This window comes from Lineus longissimus, chromosome 13, assembly GCF_910592395.1.
Source record: "Lineus longissimus chromosome 13, tnLinLong1.2, whole genome shotgun sequence".
Classification (NCBI taxonomy): Eukaryota; Metazoa; Nemertea; class Pilidiophora; order Heteronemertea; family Lineidae; genus Lineus; species Lineus longissimus.
In genome coordinates this window covers 5987965-6015003 of record NC_088320.1, presented here as the reverse complement: position 1 = coordinate 6015003, position 27039 = coordinate 5987965, and the positions used below count along the sequence as shown (strand labels likewise).

At 41.3% G+C, this 27039-nt stretch overlaps 1 protein-coding gene and 1 long non-coding RNA gene across 4 annotated transcripts in view; one reads left to right on the top strand and one right to left on the bottom strand.

Moving 5' to 3' along the window:
- LOC135498077 (FMRFamide receptor-like) overlaps nucleotides 1-27039 on the bottom strand; it is a 75574-nt gene that overhangs the window by 4085 nt on the left and 44450 nt on the right. The window contains exon 1 of one of the 2 annotated variants that reach the window (XM_064788233.1): nucleotides 15496-15591. The exons of the other annotated variant lie outside the window; for it this stretch is intronic. Coding sequence (XP_064644303.1) covers nucleotides 15496-15571 — 76 coding nt within the window. The 5' untranslated portion in view covers nucleotides 15572-15591. Of the gene's footprint in view, nucleotides 1-15495; nucleotides 15592-27039 lie in introns of those variants that run through there. 2 annotated transcript variants of the gene reach the window in all.
- On the top strand, nucleotides 6130-8563 carry LOC135498125 (uncharacterized). 2 transcript variants are annotated; one of them, XR_010449006.1, is made up of 4 exons: nucleotides 6130-6217; nucleotides 6694-6765; nucleotides 7422-7986; nucleotides 8228-8563. It is a non-coding gene; the product is annotated as an uncharacterized LOC135498125 (long non-coding RNA). The 2 variants fall into 2 exon arrangements; XR_010449005.1 differs by lacking the exon at nucleotides 8228-8563 and having other exon boundaries at nucleotides 7422-8208.

Below are 27039 nucleotides of genomic sequence, written 5' to 3'. Positions count from 1 at the left end.
TTAAGACATTGTAAAATGCTCTATAGCGCCGAAAATAAAGTGATGTGTCAATAACCAGACAGGTCTCAGTGCTTTATAACAAAAAAGCAAGCCACGCCTTTAAGTGTGTTTTCACAGAGCGATAACAGAGGCTGTGATTCTCCGTGCAACACTCGCGTTCGTGCGTCGCCCAAACCAAGGACAAGAAGAATAACCGATTGCCACAACCAATTAACGAAATTTTGTTCTTTCCATCTGCCATTTTCTGGGCCAGGCTACAAACAAATCAGTCGTAGCCATAATCGTTCGCCATGTAATCAGTGACTAAACCACCCTTGGCCACTTCAAAGTCTGCGGGAGAAATTACACTTTGGGACGCATCTATGATCGCCTTTTGATCTCCGAAGCCCCATAACCGATAACAACATAAATACGCGACCATCATTGGCCACAAAGTGTAGAGTTGCAACCATTTTTAGACATCAACTTACGCTTTCCTGCTTTGATATACGCACTGATGTCAGATTTTTCCCAGAGGCCACTTAATCAAGACATTTTGTTTTTCCTGGGAGGACTCTACGGTATCATCGCTGGTGAATGGTTGATGGCCTTTTCTGTGTCAATCAGCGAAGTATAAAATTACCACAGTAGTGTTCGTGTACACAAAGTTCGTCATTGGTCGCCACTGAAAAAATTGCTTATGACCTTGGAAAAGTTGTACCGATCAGGCAGCTGGGATACCACTGTAAGTCACGAGCCCGGTCAATACTCTCACCTTGCACCCAGTGGGCAGCATTACAATGCTCAAAAGAGCAAACAGTCATGCTAGCGAAGACTCTGAACCACTCTCTTTAAAAAACAACAACAACAACAGCGTGTATCATGTCAATCTTGTCCTTGATGGGATGATTAGATTACCGGATTGACTCAGCACAATCCTGACAAAAAACAAAATGGTTGCTTTGTGACTGGCATTCTACTGAGGCTCCGGAAGGATACGTCTTTGAAATCGCATGCTTTCCATCAAACTTCTCATCCCTTTCATAGAAAACTAACAAACTAGGAAATGCGTCTTCGTAAGGAATAATGACATTTCTACCGTTGATCAACAAGCAGTTTTTTTATGATCGTCATTATCAGCAATTGTTATTGCCAAGACAGCCCATTTCTCTTATCAAACTCTTATAAAGTCTACCAATGCATGCCTCGGGTTATTACATTGTTAAATCTACCCGTCGTGTCTTGGGTTACTATCCAGCAAACTCCTTCCTAATATTCCCTGGAGCCTTTTGATAAGAAAACCATTGAGCTATGACGACCACAGGCATACTCGTAATGACATGATAATTTTCTTTCACAAACTGGGACAAATATCATAATTCTCAAAACTGACTAAATTGGCCGTGTGTTCTACGGAAACGTTTGTCCTACTAACTAAATTGGACAGAATATTATCATATCGCGGTTTAGTTTTTGATATGATTCATAGTATTCTTACATCAATCTCGCACAGCAATTTGGTACCACCAGCCCCGAATTCAACTAGTGGAACTTTAACGACGAAAAATAGGAGTGCCTTGTATCAAGAATTTATAGAGTCTTTATTAATTTCAGCCGGGTGAGTACAACCCAAACCCCTTTCAGCGGAGTTAGCATTGGATTTTAGGGCATTTGCCGTCAGAGGTGTTGGTACTATTCGAGGTGTTTTTTTCAGTTTGCCTTTTACGACATGTTGGAGTTAAAAAGTTGGGTTCGGCATAGAAGAAGTTGTATTTTGTTTCGAAACGGAAGGCGAAAGGTCGCACAAGCTCTCTCCTGAGCGTCACGCCAAAGTGGTCCTAAATTATTACCGCAAACACGAACAAACCACATCGCGTGTTGCGTTTTCTTCCCATTCCTTTCATCTTCGGAGAGAGGAACATGAAGTGAGCCAGGTTTCCTTTATTTCGTCTCACATGCGATCGTAAACATCCAAGTAAATTGGCAGATGGTCGCAGGCTTTTAGCGCTTTCATGTTGGCAAACAGGGTAAAGGAACTGTTAAAGGAGCTCACAAATGTTTTTTGATTGCGTTAGACGTCTTCTTACGTGCAACTTATGTGGATACAAAGTAGTGAACTTTTTTGTGTCTCTTGGTGCAGGGGTTGGTTTGTGTTCGTCTGATACGATGCTCTAGAGTAACAACTATGCATTGTTTTCTCTGTTGAACTGTTCGAAAATTGATACCAATAAATCTATTGAAAGACTGTGTTTTGTTTTAAGTGATTTTAGGCCTGGGGTGATAAAGGTAATGTACATAGGACACTGAGCAGCCCTCTCTTCCTTTGTCGAGATTGCTGGCGCGTTGCATCCGCCTAGTCTACCAGAAAATGGCTCTTATTTCCTTTGACATTAAGATGATTGGAAATCACCGCGGAAACAGCAAGGGACAGGAAACATTTCAACTGTGCCACGGGGGCTGTAGCGGCTGACTGAAAATACGGCTACGCTGTTTTCGCTCAGCTCCCGCAGCGAGAGTGCCATTATCTTGATTATGGAAGTACATTGGTTTTTGATGCAAAGTACTCTGACTTGTGATTTTCGATCGATAAAGTAGAGTTTGGACCACAACTGAACAGAAATCGCGCGGCTCAAACATCCTTCCCGTCAAATTGGTCATCTTACAAATGTACCTTGAGACGCCCAAGAGCGAAGTGAAAAAGAAGTCGGACTGAGGCCCACTGCTGAGCTCGGAACGTAAATTGTGTATATCGCGTCTGGATCATGGTTTTGGTGGAGGAAAAAGCTATCGGAGTTCGCTTTTGATGTTAAGGAAGGCTTTCGCGTGGTAGGTACCCCTTCTTATGGGTATTTTACTCGCCCGTCCCACACTGTTCACGAACATTCTAAGAAAGTGAGAACGTGTTCTTGAGTCTCCGCATCGAACGCAAAATCCGTGTTCTCCGTTATTGTTGTGAGTAGACCTCCATGTAGCTGCAGCATTGCAGGGAATTTAAACTTTGATTTTCTACCAACACACGTTAAAGTTTGACAAAACTCCTCTCATGTTTTGCAGCTACATGTAATATCATTTGGAAATTGCTAAGAAACGACTCCCACGAGACTGACATGATGAGCTTGTTGACCACAAGCTGAAGGGAACGCGTTCACGGTAGATCAACGCCTTGAAGAACGAATTGTTGCGTGTAATGAGTTGTTGGGGGAGACGAATACAGCCCGTGATGACAAAGTAGGCGTTCTCATGGCACTGCTCATTAGTGTTGTGATTTATATAATACACGTATACTCTAAAATAAATAAAAACGTTCCTGATTTATGTTTGGGTGAATACGATATTTTTTTCGGTTTTTCAAATAATAAAGATTCGAGGGTACTAGTGAATTAAAAAAAGCCTTCGAAAATTTGACGATTTATGCTTTGAACCCGCCAGACACGCTGTTCAATAAAAGCTGACGCCTTTTGTTAAAAATCGTAAATTTGAAATTGAATTTGAAAATTTCCAATTGCGTAAAACGAACTGAAAATCAATTTCAACATTATCGTTGTGTAGACAGTTATACAAATACTACAAATACCAGGTTTCAGCTAATTTGCATGCTAGGTCACTGCTTCACGGAATTGTGTATATTAATTGCCCTTTTTTTCAGACCCGCTAGTGCATTGCATTTAAGAACGGCGTACCATTTTAAAGCACTGCAGTGGAGAGGACTCAAAACGAGGAATTCAATGAAGCACATTTGAAATATCTCCAAGTCGTTCATTTCGTGACATATGGTACTTCTCTGTTTACAGAAGGCGATATCCACAATCACAGACGTTTCAATTTAACAGTCAGTTGGTTCTACACTTCGTGATCAGGATCCTGACCGGGGTACACTCCGGACACAGTGGACCGGCCTCGTCCTATCGCCCGGTAGGCCTACATAAGGAGATCCAATTAGGAAGACTCGATGGACTGCCCCGGGAGTCTAGACCGGGGTAGCAGCATATTTCGAAATCACATGCTGACATTCCATCAATGAAACTAATTGAAAGCAGATGTTGTCACTGCGTATCAACTCAATTAAAGGGGGCCATACCTTCCACATTAAAAATTTGAAAAGGAATTTAAAAAACATCTATTACGTTAACAACGCACACTGAGTGTGACTTTCGAAACTCTTAGCAAGACTTATTGCATCTGCTCACCAGCGCAACTTGTTACTAGTAAGTGCCAAATTGTATGGAAATGGCAGAGAGTTTTCGGAAAGCCCCCGATAACGCCAAGGCAAACACTTATCCCAGTGTTCGAGATCCTGATAACGATGTCGAAAAATGATTCAGGTGTTCGCGTTGGCGTTTCGGGGGATTAGGGAAAACTCGCCTATGTTCCTAAGCAATTCAAAATACCCCTTATGGCCTGAAACAGCCCATTGAACCAAAGTGTACTGCTTGTCAATTCTTGAATACAAAAGTTAATGCAAGGTGCAGCAGTATGGATTGAAGGCGTTGATAACAGGATGGGCGATGAAGTTTATTGTCGACAACAGTAGGAACCCATCCACCAAGTGTTCGATGCAATTAACTCGAAACCTCTCTGACGTCAGCGACCACTTGAATGCAACACATAAGGAAGCGCAGTGAAGAGAGTCTTCCTTATGATGATCAAGTGGTGGTGGGTTCGACTCCCGCCCGAGTTACTGCTTGGTTCCCCTACTACTACCGAATTCAAGTGAGCGCCTTCTGGTTGCTCCTTGAAACCCCTAATTGATATCTGTGGAGACCGGGGTGATAATATGGAATCCCAAAAAACGTTTGAGCCCTGAGGGAAACCTTGAAAAGTGCAATATGATAACTAATCATTATTATTATTATGTGTCATGAGGATTGAAATTACACTGAAGCATAAAGCCCGCAGCACACTAGCCGCCAACTTCGGCGTTCACTGGCGTTTTTTGTCGCAAGAGTCCTGAACGCCTGAAAAATCCCTAGTCTGCTACGAACGGCGTCGGCGAACGCGACTTGACGCTACTTGCCGCAACTAAACGCCAAATATCTAATAGGTTCGATTTTTGACGCGTGTCGCCGCGTTTAAACGCAAGAAGAAGCAGGTGTGCTACGGATTGATGCCTGAATTGGCGTCGGCGGCGAGGCTATGGCCAATCACCATGCGTCTTGATGTCACATGATTTCAAAGTGGCAGCCTAAAGTGGCGGAAAAGACGCTACTGGACGCCGATTCTGGGCAGGTGTGCTCTGACCGGGATACACTGGCCGCCAACTTCGGCGTCGAGAGGCGTCAGCTGAACGCTTCTTGTCGCCAAAGTTGGCGGCCAGTGTGCTGCGGGCTTTAGGCCTATCGACCACCCTGATAGCTGCTTCGTAGGTGTCGATGTTATCAAGATCTGCACTGACCCGTGTTGGCTGAGAACAGCAATACGTATACGTATAAAACTCTGTAGAAAAGGACGGATTTTGTGTACATTTCAATCCGTATACGTATAAGGATCCGTGATAAGTCACTCGTTTACAACATGGGACAGAATTCCGATACATTTGTCTGCTTTTGGAGTGCAATCTGTTCAAAATAGAATTAATCAATACGGCAGTTTCGGATTGTACCTCGAACCACCTGTGCGATATTATATATCGTTTTAGACTGGAGCTACATGCGACAATCTCAGTACAACCATGTGGCACAACATGGCATTCTCGCGAGATTGGATCACGAATCGATTCAGCTACTTCAGCTACCATTATTCATTTGACAGCTCCATTGAATCACGATTCAGCGTTGCCGTCACGGTATCTGTGATTCTGAATAGCCGAGGAGAATTAGGTTTTTATTTCAAAATTGAATAAAAAGAGCATTCGGTTTACGTCACAATGGTTGAATATTCCGCATGACCGGGTCAGACCAACATTTCCGGTACTTACCAATCTCCAAGCACGCACGAAAGTTACATGGCTTGGTGTCTTGCTGAATAGGCTCCCTTTCCGTGAGAGATTATTCGGATTATCTCAGCATGGAGATTGAGAAGATGCAGACAAGAAGCAACTTCGTGCTCAGCCTTCATGATCATTTTCATACCCGGACCGAGGTTGCTTCACTTCTACTCATCGGAGAAACAGGTGTTATGAAGACCACTCAACAAATTCACTCCCATTGCAATTGTCAATTAAAAAGCTTATTCCGAAAACAGTTTGAACGGTTTGAGAGGGGTCTTTTTGAGGCAGCGTAGCATTCCGTTTTCATCAGAAGTAAGTAGTTTTCTTCATCAAAATTGATATTATGTTGTGTTTGTTTGCAAGAAAGATCATCACGGATTGATGGCAGATGCAGGAAGGATTAAATGAGACGACTTTATAACCGCGTGAGGAGTTTTAGTAAATACCTTTTCGATGATCACCAATGTATAGATACATGTACCAAACCGTGAGTGAATAAGGAATACGGTTTACCTCAACCAGATTTCCAGAAAGCATCGCCCGTGTTCCCGCAGAACGTAGCAGCACATGCAATGCCATCCGTATGTTGACGGAACTTGGGGAGTGTAAGATACTGGGAAAGGAAATCAAAAATATTGATTTGAGTGTACATGCAGGTAATTAATTTATTGACCATAATTGAAAACCGCGTGTGCTTCAGAATGAGCAGTGTAGGTCTTCAATGAGTCTGGGGAGCTGGCGTGTCTAAATGATCTCTCCAACAGGTGTATATATCTCTCTTTTCATAGCCATGAAGTCTACACTCTTAGTGCTGGTGGTAGTGTTGGCCGTGTTTGCCACTTTGGAAGTATCAGCTATCGGTAAGCAATCATCATGGCGATTGAATAGAATCAATGTTTTCAGACAAAAGTGCGAAACTGAATTCACAAGGCGCTTTCGATACTCTAAATCCCTGAAAAATCCGCATTACGTAGTAAGGCTGATATAGGTTAAAAGTTGAAAATAACTGAAAAATAAAAGAAGCACTTAAACATTACTGCAAGTCGGTTCATTTAGGATCAACACTCACAATGCAATCAAACTAAAAGCACCACTTCACGAACAAGCCTAGTAATTAACATGTCTGATAACTATTTAGAAAGTGTCTGTTCGTGTTCACCTCATGATTAAGAAGATTTGCGAGCATTTAAGTTTTCAATCAAGAACAGCAGCCAAGCATAACATACAAAAGGCAGTGCATTAATTGCTCCATCTGTGACAATTCTAGACACCTCAAAATTGGATCGATTTTCCTCTGTCAGAAAAGCACGCATTATGTCCTGTGAGTCTATCCAAAAAATGTTGTTTCTCGAAAAAAAATCAAATTTGCCCTGTCAGTACGCTGCACTCTTAGGTGTGAAATAGACTTAAATTTCGAACAGTCGAACAGACAAGAAATATTCACGACGATGTTATTCGCTCTACAAAAATAACGCATGAAAAATAACGTCAATGTTTTTTTGTTTTTTTTTTGCAGAGGAGCTGAACAGAGAAAAGCGAGTGAGTTGCGCCGTTGAGTATCATGGCTGCAAAGAACAGGATTGCTGCCCCGGGCTCTCATGTGCAACTGACGTAGGGAAATGCCGGAATGCTGAGGACAATAAATGCTGTCTGATGTGATCCCAAGGGATGCACTGCGCAGGGTGAATCCAGATGCACCGAAAAACTTTGGTGATTAATGCGGTAATGGGGTTAGGGGAGAGACATACACTTTTAACACGACTCAATGACTACATTTTAATGAAAAGTTTAAAGACTAAGGTTGGAGGTAGAAAACATTGCTAAAATCACTGACCAAAATATAGCTTGAATGTACACTTCTATGGACGTATAGGCTTTAATGTATACTAACCTTCTCCATACACGTTCCCGTCTTTTTATACTCATTTGGAAGAAATTAGGTGCACCCTCCAGGGAAAAGTGAATAGCTTGACCCGAACACATCTCACATGTTAATTGGTGAACTCATGTTTCCTCCATTGGTAAACATGGGTTCACGCATTGCGTAAACGGGATTTTTCTTGCTGTGATTATCAATAAAGGTGTAAACGGGATTTTCTTGCTGTGATTATCAATAAAGTCGTAAACCGGATTTTTTTCTTGCTGTCATTATCAATAAAGTCGTAAACAGGATTTTTTTCTTGCTGTGATTATCAATAAAGTCGTAAACGGGATTTTTCTTGCTGTGATTATCAATAAAGTCATAAACGGGATTTTTTTCTTGCTGTGATTATCAATAAAATCGTAAACGGGATTTTTTTCTTGCTGTGATTATCCATAAAGGTGTAAACGGGATTTTTCTTGCTGTGATTATCAATAAAGTCGTAAACCGGATTTTTCTTGCTTAAATTATCAATAAAGTCGTAAACGGGATTTTTTTCTTGCTGTGATTATCAATAAAGTCGTAAACAGGATTTTTTTCTTGCTGTGATTATCAATAAAGTCGTAAACGGGATTTTTCTTGCTGTGATTATCAATAAAGTCGTAAACGGGATTTTTTTCTTGCTGTGATTATCCATAAAGGTGTAAACGGGATTATTCTTGCTGTGATTATCAACAAAGTCGTAAACGGGTTTTTTCTTGCTGTGAATCTCAATAAAAAATTCTTCAAATGAATAACGGTTTTTTTCTTTCAACATTTCTTGACTTTTTCCTGAGTAAAGTTGATTTCATTTAACGAATCTTCGCACCAGACGTCGGCCGAAAAGAATAGGGATAACATGATGATAAAATTTGATCTGGTCTGCTCTGGGTTGATTTGGTTTGATCCCGGGGTAAACGGCCCTATAGTGTCCGCGAACAACAGATTCTAATAAATCATGTGCTTAGGTCATGAGTCTATACAGAACAATATGTTAATACCTCACCATACAGTAGCGAATACACTTTTTTCAGGGTAAATTTGATTTGATACCAGAGGTTCACCGGCAGTTAATTGAACGACTAGTCACCTGAAAGTCATCATCCACAATAAAGTGACGAAGATTGTTCTGCATATCACCGGCATCTATCACGCATTCGGAGCATGACTTAAATTTTCTCTTCCCCTCGCAGTCACCACTGTAACAAATTTCTTCTTCAAAATAGCGCATCATAGTTAATGGCAGGCTTTCAAACATTGTCTATTTGGTGTTGTTATCCCCGGAACAATGAAACAAGCTATTTCCGTGACATGAAAGTGTCTTTTCCAGATAACTTTAATCCGTTTACAGCAAGATCCATTTACTGAATTGTACCCGCGCAGCTTTTGCTTTTGCTTCCGCGTCTCATGATCTAGTCATGTTTTAAAAATAAGTTGGTATTCAGCGATAATGACACTTAGTTGTTTTTGAGTTTTGTTTTCGGTGCAAGCGCCTACCACTTAGGAGGCATTTTGGATTATTTTTCCAATTCGGTTTCTATATTTCTGGGATTAGTTTATGTTTTGTGTAGGATCGCGTTGAAATCGGATGGCGAAGTGGAAAACTGTGGACGGATAATCCTTCAACAAGTAGGTTTCGCAGACCAACAGACCAAGAGCTGCAAAAGACGAAGTGCGAAATGTATTCTATTATAAAATCAAAAAAGAGTGCATTTCGTGCTAGGAAGAGATAAAAAATTGACTAGTTCCAGTCTGCGCTTCGACGTCAGTTCGACAGTTTTTCAACAGTTTTTACGTATGATTTCCCTTGCTAATGAAAGCTACTCAAAAACAAGAAAGTAAATGCTTTCCCCATGCCAATTTCAGTTTATCAAAGGCTGGTAACATTAAAGAGAAATTTTGTTCAGCTATTCAAGCCGCGCCGGTAGATTTTTTCCACCTCAGACCAAGATAACTACACGTAAACAAGTTGGAATGAAATCATCGCTCCAATATCGATCAATTTGTTTGTGTGTAGTTTCCATTTCAATTAAGTAATTAGGGGCGTTTTCACTTGCCATTCAGAGTCAAAAGAACTAAGTATATTAAGTGTCATGCCAACTTTTAAGTTATTTTTCAAACGATATTTCTATCAATTGTGCACACGCACTAGTTCATTTGAAATGACGATATCAGCACTCCTCGACTCGAGCAAAGGACAGATTCAAAGCATCCATTTCGCCCGGTAATTAACTTAATTAGATTAGAGGTGGCCAGACTCTATCAATTACTTTTATAGAATTCCATTACGTTAATTTGTCCCTTACGTATACATTAAGTTAAAAGAATTAAGGCCAAACCCAATTCACGGTCTGTTGTCTTTAAACAAAGCCCACTCGCACCTAGGCCTGAATTGTCGTTGTTCTATAGTCTTAACACATGGTCATCAGGAGAAATCTTGACAACACCGACCCCCACGAAATCATGTTCAGGATGGTCGATAGGCATGTTCAGGATGGTCGATAGGCACACTATGACAGGGGCAAAAAGCGTACTGTCAGTGCGAATGCATGTATAAGTTCATGTAAGAGTTGAAAATGGGTGATCGTTTCGTAGAATCATGCACTGAAAAAATTCACACTCAAATAACTTTATATCACAAGAATATGTTATGTTAAAGAAAATTTACTTCTGGAAGTATGAAGTAGTTCGAATGTACTGCCCCCGGGGCAATCATTCGCCACTCTAGATAATAGGGGAGCAATTTTTCTACTGCTCTCTCCGTACGACGGCCCCATTGCAATAAACAGGAAGCAACATCTCCCCAGTGGTAGCAGACGACAGGTTGAATGGCAATTGATCAAAAATACGCAATTGATCCGCCTAGTAGCCAGGGATTTGATACAAGGCATGCTGTTATGCAGCTAATAACACCTATCGCAGAGTCAATGCCCCCAGTCGACTAGTTTATAAGGATGTCAAACAAAGCCTTGGACGTTTTACAGTTGAACATGTTGAAAAAATAAAATTCGTTGGAGTTTCTTGCGGTGGAAAAAAAGTAGCAATCAAGCTCAATCAGCCAAAAGACATGTCATTTCTGAAAGAAACAATGAATGGCCAACATGCATTTCGCTGCAGCAGTCAACAAATTAGGCATTGACCGTGAAACTTTTTGCATAATCAGTGGCTGCATGCTGGCTAGTGATTGATTCAAATTGATTTCGCGGATGAAGATGCCTCAAGAACGTTTTAAGGCAATGGTTTTTACGCCCTATTCTCACATCAAATGATATTGAAGATCGGCTCAATCAGAATTTGCCACTCGTCTTCAGCAGGCATCAGCAATGGCAATCGGTACCAATGGCGTTTATGACAGATCCTTATCCAATTTGGCCATGGTTCGCGCGAAAATACCATTGATCTAAAGTTAGTGTTTTCAGTCGGTGTGTCCGTTCCATGCAAGTCCCAGGATTGAACCATTTGTAGCTGAATGCAAACAGTACTGCTATAACTAAGTGCTATTTTTTGCTTATTACGAGCTACCGCTTCCTTCAGCAATGTCGTTAGTTTGGACAGATCGCCAACCCAATAAAACAAACAGTCGACCTCAGCACTCGTTTCTCTCGAGAGGGGAACACCAAAGTTAGTGATTAGCAATGTTTTGTAGCGAACGTTGGCTGGGTGGTGTGGGAACATTTTTAACTGATGGTAACAGCTGACATTTTAGGGAAAATACTGCGTCCGTACCACGACAAGAGGAAGTCACCGGGAACCAGACTTTATGAGTGAAGTCAGTGCCGTACATAAGAGTAGACCTATTTTAGTCTGATATAACACAACGATCCAATTAATACTTGGTGCCTGAGAAACATCTCTTTCATGAATTATTCAGTTAAATGGCAAATCCTACTTAAGTTAAGCTTCTTAAACAAAGAGAAATGCGAACATACGAGGGAACGTGTTCGACGAAGGTATTTAATCTCCTATTCCAATGATGGCAAATAAAGTATGTAATGATGGCTTAAAACTTTCAGACTATTTCAAGCATATCCGGGCATGCTTCAAGTATCCAAGTCTTGTGTTGCAGTGCCTTTCAGATTCACTCTTTGCTGACTATTTGCTGCTTTTCAAGCGACAACAACGCATTCGACTCATCAACATCGGTTGGATGGTTGGATGGTGTATAATCTTAAATCTACTCGACGATCTTTCAATCCTAAGGCCTTCTGCCCTCCAGCCTCGAATTGTAGACACACCTAAAAGTATAGGTTCGCCTTGTTCTCCCTTTTGTCATGTATGAACGAAGAGGCTAGCTTGTTGCACGTGACTGCGTCACAGCACCGCGCCTCAATTATGATATATGCGAAAACATGCACGAGACATCCGGCTGAGCGCCATAAAAACATTTAAGCCTCCCTTCGATGCCCTCTGTTATCCTACATTAAGGGCATAATAAAATCTTTATACATACGCAATAGAATACCATTGTTCACCAGGGAAGTCAGCTTACCCTAGGAGTTAAAGGGTATAATCCATGAAAAAAACCTTTAAAGAGGTTGACTGCCTGGAACACCGTCTACACTTGGAAGTCATCGCCGATGTGCAATGGACGAGACAAACCAGATAAATGATCCTTATTAGATTTTTAGTTAAGATGCGCAGGACAAGGCAAGTTACACATGACTAGAGCTGTACTGAAGATCCATTAGACAGAAAGTCGGCACAAACGATCAGGAAAGTATTCGATCCGATCATGCTGATTGACAGTTTGAGTGAATCAAGCTGAGGATCGCTATTGCCTTCCCGAGGTTCGATTGAGAGATAGATCCTGGCCCATTATAGCTGTCACGGCCAGAGATGATCTTCTCTCATCGAGTGGATATGTCTGAGGGTCTATTATTCGACGTGATCACCAATTATTGTATAATAGGTATAACGAACGCCGCCGGCAGATTTGATAGTTATACGAAATGCCCCTCCTTCGTACTACCAAATGCCAAATTTGCGACTCTACAGTGCTTTTTTGTGACCACCCTGATTCAACGGTCCTTACTTTCTTCGTCATATCGATATCATCTACCAATTTTCAGCGTGCAGTAGTCATAGCCTTCTGAACGTATATCCATATCTCATCTCCTTTACAACAAGCCTATTTATCGACGCCTGCAGCCACACGAAGATTGAAGATAATTCCAGTCGTGTCAGCTTTCAATGAGATCTATATGTTATTAAAATTTCACAGTCGACGCCTTTGTCAAAGCTACCGGTGGCGGTATCCTTGACAGACCTGTCACTATATCTTTACCTTCCCGGACGTGAGCTGAAGGTGTAGAACATAATTCCTCCAAGGACGCGTCAGTTACGTTAAAAGGGCATGATCGTGCAACACCTGTGCCGGAGATTTTTAGAGGGGTACTTTTTGTGCCTAAACATCTCCATCATCTGCAAGAAATGCCAGGCACAACATGCATCATTCATATTAACGAAGTTCTTCAGATGGAACGGTATGCATACGGTATTTTTTGCGGAACTCTTGGAGGTGGAAAGAACAAAGAACCTCTTTATCATTCCTTGTTCGAAGTCTTGCGTTTTTTTCATCATTCGTTCCATACCAGAAATATATACCAAGGGAGAACGAATAAACGATAGGACAAACACACCTGCAGATACCATGGTAATGCCCTTCCAGCATACAAGACACTATTAAATTACTTAGAAATCACTAAGCTTTACCTGACAAACATCAGACCTTTGCTCAATCGTCACCCATCTCTGAGATCGGGAGAAAAAAGGTAAGTAAAGCTTGATACAGGCGAAGACTCGTAAGCAAATCCTGAGGTCGAAAGAGAACGAAACCAGGGGTGGCTAGACAGAACGACAGCATAATAATGGATCTCCATTGCATTTTTGGAGCACAGGCAGACGCAAGATCATCGATAATTGATATTTTGGAACTGAATTGGACCCAAACAAGACTCTCACAGGACTATAAAGTTGATCCGCAGGTTCGTTCAAAGCACACGTTCTTTACAGACTCTTCTTTTGAAAGATTTTGGTTAGACATTTACACTAACATGTCAAAGAGTCTTGTAACGATTGCATGCACATGTAATTATATGGTAGTTCGATCCATTACCTTTGGACTGCTTTGGACTAGAGTTATGATTGCGAGCCACCATCGGCACTAATTTAGTGATCTTAAACACATCGATGAAGAGCACTTCCAGTTGGGCGTAGGTTTTTTTGTACACAAACACATATATCATTTTACCGATTTTAGAACGAATATTGGGGATAATTTGGACTTGCGATCATCCGTTCGCCAGTTCAATATATAACGTCCCCAGGGAAAGATATTACGGAATCGAGGCAGTGGCGTGTCATGCTCCAATAATTGATCGTAAGCATTTGATCTAACCTTCGAGGCACGCTTGCTATTGAATTATCTATAAGGACATCGGTTCGAAGTGTCTTTTTTGTGTGACAGTTGCCGGCCTAGGCCGAAAATCCGATATTACCTTTTTTCTCTGTAGTACTCTAATCCGATTTTTTTGGGGATCTTATTCAGTCTAGAGTACAAAATCGTGTAAAAGAACAACGTTTACAAGATTCTTGTTAACCAGATTCTTGTTAACCAGATTCTTGTTAACCAGAATCTTGTTAACCAGAATCTTGTTAACCAGAATCTTTCAAGAGTCTTGTAAAGATTGCATACACGTGTAATTATAAGAATCTGAATATGATCTTAACCCTTTCAATGCCCGTGGCAATTTTGCTCCAGATAGAAAATGTCTGAAAATCTCTAAAAGTCTCTGAAAATAATTAACTTCCCAGAGAAGTGCAAGGTAAACTCATTAGGATTCATTTGACTAATTAGCTGTTTATTGCTTAAAACTGCCGAACAAAATGATGACTGATTTGCTTTGGGCGGGAAAATGCCACATAATTGTGATTGATTACGTGTAAGTGGCTCAAAGTTACCAGTTAAAAATTTAATTTGATAGCAGTTGCTATATGAAAACTAATGAGGGTATTAGATAAGTGCACCAGTGGTAAAAAAACTCTCCGCAACAGATAGTAGCGAAAACTCTCCAGCAGTCATTGCAGTGTTTGGAGTTAAACCTATTACCGGTACTCATTCAGCAAATTAGAATTTATTCTTCGAAAACATTTAAAAATGTTATAAACGGGTTGTGGACGTCACACATAATTCACAAAGTCACAAGTACATGCCTACGCCATTCCTTAAAACGTGAAATTTGTAATAGATTTGAACATTTCTTATGGCGTAAATGGGGACTGAGTATGAATTGCATCATTTCCGTTGTGAAGACAGATATAGAAATACTTGCTGAGATTCATATTCGAGTAAAAAAAATAAATACATGTAATGCCTTGGAAATTGGCAGCAATTCCTCTCTTTGGTCTTGATACAATGGTAAGAGCAGCATTCCCCAATAGTAACCAAAGGTTCATTTGGCGGCACTGTATATCTACATTCCGTTTGATTCAGTTAGGATGAGCTGTAGATAAATTGTAGGCAATTCGTACCAAACGTGTAGAAGTCTAGCGATATCTTCTACTGTACGTGTACATAATTGTTGGGTGGATTTTCTTTGTTCGCCATGCGTTTCAACAGCAAAATAGCACCCAGTTCCAGTTCGAGTTCAAATAAAACGCTTCTGTATGACATTGATAAAGATAGCCCTACCTTGTTTGTCTAAGTCTGTATCCAGATAGTGCCAGTTTGGCGGTGACATCAACGGCTTATACATTCCGATTGCCATAAAAAGCAATTGCCGATCGTCTGTGGCGCGTTACTTCGTAAATGCGTCAACGGCAGGGATTCCTAGTTCATAGTTATAGCGTATAAAACAACTCAAACTTTCCTTGATGTATCATAATTCGTCGAGAAGCACACAACCTTGTTACAGGCGGCCAGTTCGTTGAGCCAATATTTGCCAAATTGTCTTCTGGTCAATTCCTGTCTATACGAATGAGCCTCACAGGCCAAGTTTCCCAATTGTTAATTCTAACTTTGTTAAATACCACGATATGTTTTAACACCTCAAAAGATGTTTCCTACACAAATGCTGAGAGAACGTTACCAGACGAATGAATTTCAATTTACTTACTTTTGAACGAATGCATTATTCATTCGACGTTTTATTATGATAAGTGATCAACTCGTCAGCAAAATATCAATCACGGTTCAAAGAATTCCAGATTACGTAAACTGTTCGTAGCCATTTAAGAAATAGGCAAAAGTTCACCATTCGCATTGTGAAAGAATAGACGATAAATCACGAAGCATGAGTGATATATTCACTTGATTTTTATCTGCACTACAGTTCTCAAACACTTCATTCAAACCAAACAATGATGGCTACTGATCATGAAAATGTCGATCTGGCATATAATAATATGTTAACATATGGTATAAACACATAAAAATCCTACCCCTTTCGAATGGAACCACTTAATTTCCTGTCCGTTGCCAGCTGGGTCAAGTTACAATGCCATATAGCAGTAGCATAGAAGAAGAAGAAGAAGAAGTAGAATCACCGATATCCTCAAGAAACTGGAAGAGATCCCCTCCGAGGAACTGTTTTTGATTTCCAATAGCTTCAGACAGGCAAGCGATTATCCATGTTATAAGTATTGTACCATGACCAGTAGTTAGATAAAATGTCACTGATAACTGTCAAGCGACTAACAAATCGAATTTGCTACATCCCGAAAAAAGCCCATCTTAGTTATTGAATTGTGAACATGTCTTTGACACTCGTTGATACAATAAACACATGTGCATCATGATTGAACTGTTGAATCCGAAATAAGAAAGACGCATCAATAATCGAATTGTTTACACGGTCATAACCCATGTGTACGATCGAAGGTTAACACAACTATTTCAATAACAAAAGCGGACAGAATTTTCGAGTGCTTAATTCACCCGAACCGAAGAAGGTATCGATATCTCGAAAGCACTGGATTCCCCAATGCAGCGAGCTTTCAAAAGATTTGAAATGGGATCGTCGGGAGGCAGCATTGCCTGAAGTAGCGTCCTTGACAACCAGATGGAGAGTGACTCACCGCGGTGAATCTCGTCAGGCGATGCAATACGTTTTGTGACAGAAGAGACGTTGGAAATAATGCGTCTGAAAGCATTTCGTAAAAACGAAGAGAATATAAATTTCACCATTGCCGTTGGGAGGACAGATATACAAATACATAGTTTCAGCAAAGCTGCATGCACGTAATTTTTTTATACAAAGCCAAATGGATATTCAACTAGCACCCACCCCAACCCCCACTCCATCTTAGATCCGTACATGACGGCGGGTAAAAAGAAATGATCAAAATTGGATAATCCGCGGTTCTCCAACCTGACAAGTTTGGTCAGTTCCTTGCCCTGTCACATCCGCATTTTTTAGAATGTTGCAGAAAATACAAGCGTATTATTGTTCTCGCTTACGCCATCAACTTGACAGCTACCATTCCAGCGGAGACAAATTATCACGGGATCTATTCTTCTGGCCATCAGCACTGCGAGCTGAGAAAAAAAACACCGCGCGTTACTTTGGCAGCAAAGTTGACTCCCCTTACGGCAGGTCGAGAGAAGCTTGAAGTGGTGCTTGGAAAAAAGGGGTCTTTTCTATGTTCGTGCTCAACGTCATGTCGTAAGTTGACATCAACTGTCCTCTATCGGATGTAACCTTTGTTGGCGGTCATGAGAGGACATTGAAAAAAAGGGGATCTGTCTATAGGTTTGGGCAGAGTACCAAGCTTGATAATGTGACGGCAGCTAGTTTTGTTTCTTCTTGTATTTTACTCATTGTGGTTTCGTGTTTAATGACTGTCGTCCCAGCAAGTAGAAACATCCTGTTATCTTTCGTCTAGTCTGGCAAAACAAAAATTATCGACACGGACATGCCAGCCATCTGTCGACAACACTGACGAAGAGTACGCCCCGTGTGCCTGGACTAATGGCAGGAACTACCCTCCGGCTCGGACTGCCAATTACACGTTGTCTAAAAAAGTATCGCCAAGGAAGAATATGACATTCTTGGAGTTGAGGGCAAGATGAGAGCAGTATGTGGCAGATGAGGTCCCTTGATTGCGACAAGTCACGTTCTTCCATACCAACTTGCCGATGCTCATTATTTCGAGCATTCAGACTGACACGGTCAAGGTGAGGTCTTACATCCCCCCCCCCCGAAAAAGTTCAACGAACATGACTCAAAATGCATGGATTTCTGATCAATCATCCACGAAGCGGGATTGATGTTGCCAATTTTAGGCCAATCGAGCAATATTATACATGTATTGTATTTTTCCCAAGTTGCTGCAAAATGCACCCGGTTGGTTGATAGAACGAATTGGAACTCTTCATTGAATTGCTGTACCTCCGAGCATGCGATGATGTATGCGTTTTTTTTGGGCGCAAGACTATTTTATATTATATGGAGGTAGATTTATCCGTCGGCCATCAAGACTAAGATCTGCATGAAAAACGCTTTTTTTAGGGGGAGGGGGGGGGGTGGCTTAGCTAGGTGTAACAAGAGTATCACTGCCTCGAACATACATGAACGCTATTAATGACGATAGTGATAGCGTCGGCCACTTGATGTAGTATAAATGCGGCTACTCAATAACAACGAACGATCTGATACTAGAGTTCCAAATACTGTCGAGGCTAGGAAGAATGGAAACACGCACGCCGGTTCCTGCCAATTGACGGCAGTCGGTGATTGATTTAGCTTTGCATTCCCCGAGGATGCCAACGGCAGGAATATCATCGCCCAAAATTAAAACTCGTCAGGCGTAGGCTGATATCGTTATAACGGCCTCCGCAGTCAAGCCACTGAGATGTGATATCTGTCGCATGCAACAAACTAGACTTTAGCAACTCTCTCAGTTTCCCGCACTTTCTAAAGCGTCTTTCGTATTTTTATCGTCTACACGACAGTGGATCGCGGTTGGAAAAACTCTCTTTGTGAAGACCACCGACTATCCTCTTACGTCCTGCAGCGCAGGTGGCCATTATGCGATCACAGGAAGCCTACTTAAGGGACACGGATCGATCACCTGTTTCCAAGACAAGTATTTGAGCCCCGATTATCGCCAGGTGACACTAGAATAAGGGTAAAAGAAAGGGACATCATTTGTTGTATTTTCCCCCTTCTTTCTTGTAAGCTTTCATTCTTTTGAAAATCAGTGGGTATAATCACCGTGTGTGAACCCCACGCAGACTGTGCCGTGTACCAGTCATTGTGAGTGGCGGGGATTGGGCTTTGTAAACATCATCAAATAGAAATATCAATCAGGAAGCGAGAAAAGTGCAGAAGGGTCATTTACTGTGAGCAACGACATTTTACAATTAAAGCGTGCTGCCGCCCAGCATTGCCAAATCGAGACTAGATGAACAAAAACGTTACACCATTACCTAGACCGCTTATACGGGAAGTACCTGTCAGCATTCACCAAATGTCATGAGGTACACCACCTTCCGCAATTGGTTGACGAACTCGGCTTCCGTAGAATTGGTGGCGAGTTGACATCAGTGCCCATCTGACCTCAGGATGTAGTCCATTATGTCCTTCCTGTCTTGCTAGAGTGCTTGGTTCATTGGGCCATGAGGCGAGATATCGCTTTGCGATGTTACCTGCATGCGTCTTCGTTATTCACCATAGGTTTACGAATTGCCCTGTGCGGAACAAATCTATTTACCGAAAGGAAGATTTGGTGACGTTAAAGCATTTTCTATTGATTTCTACATCCCGATGTTTTTCTTATGATTGCGGATAAACCAAATTGATCTATTCTCCTTTGAGAACTTTCAAACAGCGCCGCGGTCGGCAGAAGTTCGAACGAAATCACATACCTTGAAAAAAGGATAAGAACTTCCAACGATCTTCACTTCAGCGGCCAACAGAGTGCGTTTCTCGATTTGGTCGGCGATGCGGCAAAATGATGATATTCATCATAGTCTTTATTTTTCTGAATAGAACCAAACTGGTGCGGCTGACCTCTTTTGATGATACTTAGGCGCTCCATCGAGTTGGCTACAGCGGATAATTTGAAAGAGGAAATACCCGCTGGAGCCGAGAGTTTAACGCGGCGGCGATCAATGCGGTAAACCACTCTTCGTTGAATCAGTCATTGAATCCCGCGAAACAGTCTGCCAATAATCTGGTCTCACTACAGTCATCGACGTTCTGTCATCGCATCCGACAATTGATTTTTCGCATCGTTCGCGGTAAACGATGAAGATGCACCTATATCCGGCCATCATGTTCATAGGTGTTTGCTATCATATCAATAAACAATCAGATATCAGTGGTAAAACGAGATCTCTAAACCAATAGAAGAAATCAATGAGGTTTATATGATAGCATGTATTTGGCGATGTTTGCACGGCCAGGCCAGTGGCATGTTGGGAAAGAGTAGAGAAGGTTTAGCCTTTAATACTCGCTGACTAATTAGAGTAGGCTACCAGTTAACTTCTTTATTGTATGTATGATGGCGTACTCATTACCCTTAGCATGTCCATTACAAAGGTTAATGTTTGAAATGCAGAAACAATGAAAGGACACGGATAGATACGCTTAAAAACGGCCTTGGCAGATTAAATGCCATCTGTCACATCTTCATGCCTCGCCAAAACATACATGTAGATACACAATAATAGTCAACTGATAAGTCGTTGACAGTCTTCCTCTAATCAAATAAAAAGTGATGTTTTGGACGCCCCCTATAAAAGATTTGGTCTTTTTTGGTGACATTTAGGTATTTCGGAGAGGGCATCGCGAGCACGTCCATTCAAATCAGGATTATTAGATACAGACGTGATGGATTTTCGACTTTGCTTATTAAAGAAGACTGTGCAAACCGGTCACGTATTGAAATCGTCTCGAAATCTTTAAGAAACCTTACTATATTTAATACCGGAGTCTTTATCTTATTCTGACTTATATACCGAGGCGTTTGCGAAAGTATGGTTGAGTCTATAATATTGTTCATAATTTGTTTGGATTATCCGACGATGGTCTGGTCATGTTGAAAACCAATTCGCTCAAATCCTCATAAGATGTGTCTGCATTTAGATAAGACCATTATAAGTATGAAGAGATGATGGCCAGGATTTAGACCTTGAAGCAGTTTTGAACTTAACTGATATAGAATTAACTGATATTTTCAGGGGTTTTTCTTTCGATGCAAAAAACTGGTCACGAAGGACATAAGCAGCGAGTGACCTTACGGGAGAAGAGAGTTCTGCTGTCGAACCCGGAGATGGGAAGAAGTAGAAGAAACCGTAAAATATCTGACTCGTGTCATCGTTCTATTTTGAAATTAAGAAAGGCATCAAAATTGAAAGTGAAAGGCCAACAAAGCGGGGCTTTTCTTGTCATTATAAGATGCGTAATGAGCAATCTCCTTTGATCTTCCAGAAGAACTATCAAAACAACAAAAGGCACGACAACAGCTCGCATATTCCAATTTCTCACACAATCAACTTCTGCGGAGATAAGAGCGTGCCGTAATCTCGCGTTCCAGCTCGTAGCTTTGTCCCCATTGCGCAAATCAGCCTCCAAAGGAACCGAGTCGTCTGCCGGAAATAATTCTAATGTTAAACCCGGGCTTAATTAATATCTGAATAGGCATGTAAACACGGACGTTTCTTATCTTCAAAAGCACAGTGAATTCCATTTTAATGAACTAAAAAGATACCAGATTTGATGTTGACAAGGCGACGAAAAGCACAGAGGTGCCGTTGTGACGTATTCTGTTTTGCTTTCAAACGATCGTGTTTTCGTCAAATTAGCTTACGTTAATGTCCCAGTTCTTTTTTGATTAAACAATGGTGTTCCAGTTATTATTTTCGGATCGAGCAAAGATGTTTAGGGATGGGCTCGGAAGCGGTCCTGTTTGTGATTTCAACATGGATTATCCAATAACCCGAATGAGAAAAATATCGAGATATTTCGGATCGTGGAGTACGCTGCATCAGCAAGGATTGTTAGGGATGGGCCGCGACCTAGTTTTGATTTCAACATGGTCTAATCTAGATTGTGACTGAAAAAAGTATGGTTTCAAAAGTTTGGTTTCAACATCGGCAGTGTTCGGTGAATGATATCACTTTCAACGGTGGATGGCCTATCGTCGTACAGGTGTCGGTGCATTGAAAAAAGGCCCGTATGGGGTCTTGCTTGCCCCAAGATGGGGTCGTGTAGTCATTCATTTGACAACGTATGAGTGCCATTGCTTGAACGCCTGATCCCCAAATCTATGGTTATTCCCTCGGCTATGCCTGGTATGACCATACTTCGTGACTTCGTGAATATAAGGCTTATCAGCTTCCACTGAGGTAAAGTAGGAGACAAAGTTGACAAGCTGGGATAGACGCTGGTCTGCGGTGGGAAATCGGATCAACCAACTTATGGTGAGGTGGATATCGGAAAGATGCTGCGAGAGTCTGATCACGTCCGTGTTAAGTCTGGTTGGGTGGGAGAGATAAGGGGAGGAAAGATGAGATACATGTATGGGAACAGATCGAGAGGGCAACGAACCCTTATCGGGAGGGGGGGGGAGCTAACTTAGCAGAGGAATGGACTTTCAAGTTGTTGGATAATCCAAATCATTCCCAGGTCGAAAATATAATTCTTAGTTCAGATCTTTTATCTGTTCTGTGTACATCATACATGTACATTTGTATTAACATTATTCAAGAACTTAGAATAATCTTTATCTTGATTTTCCACCCGGGTTGTATTTGATTTTTTTGCGGAAACGGGAGACTATGGCAATGATATGAAGACATCAAGAAATGGTTATTGTCCGTGGGGGCGCTGCCTATGAAAATATAATAGCGATTGCCGCACCTCTGTGACAGTGACAGAGGTTGGAGACCAGAGGGTAGGCAAACAGACACAGGCCGCTGCGTGTGGTCGCCATTACCAAAACACCTAATGGGATTTTTCAAGACAGCCTCTAATGAGTGGTAAAATCTCCAATAATCTGCCACTGGCGCAGGTGGATCCATTAGTTTTACGTGTCGACTTTGCTGGTGCCGAGAACCAAGTGGCTTTCGTCTCACACGTTGGCTGTATTCAACTCTTCTTTCCCACTGTTCGTGAACATACCAAGAATATGGAAACGTATCATTAAGTTTTGAAAGCAAATACTCTCTCCGTGGTTATTGTTGTTGGTCAGCCTAGCTACGGGAAATGTAAACCTTGCTTTTAATTACAAAACTTCTCTCCTGACAAAAAATTGTGTTTGCAACTGTTTGACCAGTCGAAGAACATGATTCAGAATGCGGAGTCAAATACAGCCTATGCTCGCTCCCCTCTACAGACAGCACCAGTGTTGATGTAAGCAAACTGCCATTTGACGGTAGAAAGCAACCAACACACTACGAACATTGATCTGACGACAACAATCTCTGGTAAACATGGTCTTACGCATGTTTCCGATAATGACATAACACCAAGCGCTGGCATTGGGGGACAATCCATGACGAATCTTTGATACATTTCTCCCTAAACATATCCAATTAGCCAAAAGCGTTAGAATCATCTCCGGGTTACTATGTCCGAGCACAAAGCTTGAAATATAATGATGAACATAATCATCGTCCACAGTTAATTTGCTCTAGCGTGGACGCGGGTGACAATTCATCCTTTTCGTTCGTGCGCGTCCCCAAGGTCGCAAGTCCCTAGTTTGGCCCATAATTAATTGGTATTCTTCGCATGAACAGTTAAACGTGAGATGAATTGATAATTAATCGAACAAATGCAAGAAAGGCCACACTTATATCTGTAGTTCCTTCCTGATAAATTAGGGTCCTCTTAACACGAATTAGAAGAATGGGATATTGTCTGGGGACAATGTTAAGACATTGGCCAGGTATGCAATTTGGCGAGCATACCCACCGAAAATGTTGAATGAAAATCATTTGATGATGCCAATTAATTAGCTAACTACTAATTCTACCTTGCTAATTACCTGATATGAAAGGCACCAATAGCATACTCATACGGCAGATTGCGCGATCCCACAGGCACCACACTACGGTAATACGCGTCATCACCCGGCCTCAACGTCTATCGATATAAAGTATGCGGTTGTTTCCCATATTTCGATTAACCGCAAAATAGTCAGCCGCGAGAGATCACGAATTTTAACAAGCGGAAACACAGAAAAACGCGTCTATCGATCTGTCAGCGTTACAAAACAATAAGGGAAACACTCAGAAAAAAGTTACAACAGCATAACACATTTTGCCTGTGTATACCTCGTCTCTCTGTTTCTTCCGGTTCTTATAACCATTGATGTGCCAGTAGAAAATAAACGCATTGGGATGAGATTGGTCATAACGAAAGACGAGCAAATGACAAAATTAATCTGACATTTCCACGACGACGCTGGCAATTTTAAGAAAACTATCTATAGCGCCTTCGTACGACAACGAAAACTACCTGACACGTTGTTTTCTTCTTGGAAGTTTTTTTTTCTTGATTGCTGTTTCAGGATCCGGCAGAATGATCACTGAGGCTCGAGCGTTCCTATTACAACAAGCAGGTAACATGTATTCTAAAAGTAACTTTCGATACTTGAAACAACTAATTTGACTCCGAGCAATATGGACTACATGAGTAGAAAAAAATACTATAAAAATATTTATTTTAAAAATAGTTATTTTTACTGTATAATTATAGTCATTTTACTGTATAATTATAGTAATTTTTACTGTATAATTATAGTCATTTTTACTGTGTAATAATAGCTACTTTTATTGTATAATTTTGAGGTGTTGTCAGCTCGGTTTCAATATAACAGAGCACCGTGTGTCAATTAATAGTTGAACACACATCCCGTAGATGGCGTCGCACTCGATTGAGCAGGCGGCGAAGAGGTCGACCGATCGTTAAAATAGGAAGGTCCAGTTACAGTTTGGAAAAGACTTCTCTCACGACAATCTGATTGGTACAATTATTATCAATCGACACGTGTGCAAGACCCTTTCGACGTTGGGAGTTATCTTCGCCGTGCGAGATCTATACCCGAATCATTCATCGAATTTTATGAGGGTCCACGGGTAGAGAAAATGGCAAAATCGCACGAACCGATTATCCCGTGTTCACCCAGTTGGAAGCAAGCGACTGTATTGGATGGAAATAAGAACTGTAAATATAATTCAGCGGTGGCCATAACCATCCCAGTAGCTATTGTCCGCATTCTCCGCGGACACACCAGCTCTCCACGGACACGTCAGTTCTCCGCGGAGATAATTAACGTTCACATTTGCCCCGTGAAACCAACAAGGCAACGGAAATGCGCTTATATTTCAGTCATCTTTGCTTGAATCTGTAAACTAGTAGATCCGGTTCTAGCGGAACTGGTCTTATATTGGGTGAAACTAGGGTATTTGAATGCTATATACTAATAGTCATTGTATCCTAGAGTTACGGATGTTACCCTATCCCAGTTGCTTGACTTTGTGACCATGTTTGATATTATCGGATATTCATACCGATAATGATGTGTCAAATTATGAAAATGTTTTGCAAAAATGGGTTGTGCCTTTGTTCTCGCTAACAAAATGTTTTGCTGCAACATAATAGCGTGAAAAGATAGCAAATAGAGTAACTGTTGTGTATTTCCGCCAATTATTTCTTCTTATTCTGCAAATCGTGTGAATAGCGGACAAAAAAATATCACGTTTGACAGCACAAGAAAAAGGTTAGCGATGCTTGTCGTTGAAGGGGACCTTTTGAACTACAACTGTAGCAGGTTAACCTCTTCATCCCCACTTTTCATCCTGTGGTCTTATCCAATGGAATAACTGGACGAGTCCATGCAGGGAAATGGTGTTGAAAAGGTTAATCCTATCATTGACACCACCAGTAAGAAGACATGCTGAAGCAGAATCGTAATTATTCAGTTACCGACGGTATCCAATCTCATGGCTTACAGAATCAGGCGCATAGTAGCCACCTAAAACCAGCTTCAGATATTCGGATAGAGAGAACTCTGGACTTTGATTACCTGTCCCATTGACCGAGTATGAAGGACCATAATGCCTGATTGGCGCGATAGAACAGCTGGAGGATATGTCTGGGGTTTTTTCAAAGCTTAATACTTAGTAATCAGCATACATGTACTTATATGGTCGAAGTAAAATAGCACGACTAAGAAAGTAAGATTCAGGTCCTTAGTTTATAAGACATTGTTCTGTTTCTTGCTTACAGATACAATCTCTTGATAGTTCCCAATGTAAGATTGTTTAGGAACCACAGAGAAATCAAGTTGCATTGACTGGGAGTTAAACCACATTCCACCTTTTGGAAGAGATTTTGTTGTGTTTTGGTTGTAAAAAACCTCACCCCGTCTATCTGTTGACAAAGTCCGGATGGAATGTTCACGAAAGATTGATCTATCAGCAAAACACGAGAAGTCAGAAAGAAGCTCAGTTTAGTTGGATTCCTTTGGGCAGACGCTAAGATCTAATTCATTAAGTCATCAACCAAGTAACCACAGGATCCAATCTACGTAATTCACTTAAGCGGAAAAGTAGAAAAAGGCGATTTGGAGCGGCTGTCGACGTTAGTGACATGTCCGCTCGCGAGGCTGGTGTTCTTAGCATTTCAATGCCAAGCTTTGCTTGATCAAATTGATAATGTGAACAAAACGCCAAAGCGCCACATATTCTCTTCAATGAATATCAATGTGACATGGTTTCAATAGTATTTCCGATTTTCAGATGGACGTTTAGTATGAAATTAACCTAGCCAACAGCTGGTCTAACTTATCAGCATTCTCACGGCGCCACAATCCCATGAACTATTTGCAGGGCAAACAAAAAGCAATTAGGGTTAATACACATGACCGAAGTCTCAGAGAGGGCGAAAAGGTCACTCCCTTAGCAATAAGCAGTGTCCCTTTACAGCTTTACCTCAGCTGACAATACGGAGACTGTGTGATCAGCTAATCTGTTCCTTGTACCAATTGGTCTAATCAAATTGCGCATCTCTATCACATGGATACGGTATTAGGTCGTTTATGTCGCTGATGAGATTACATTCATAGCTATATCGGATGTTCTAGAAATGGTTGAAGAGCACACTATGAATGGTATTACATGACCATCGCGAATCTATAGATCGTATAATAGGTTTCCAGTAACATATTAAACCAGATTCTTACAAGAATCATACAAATTATACATGTGATATTGTACGCACAACTG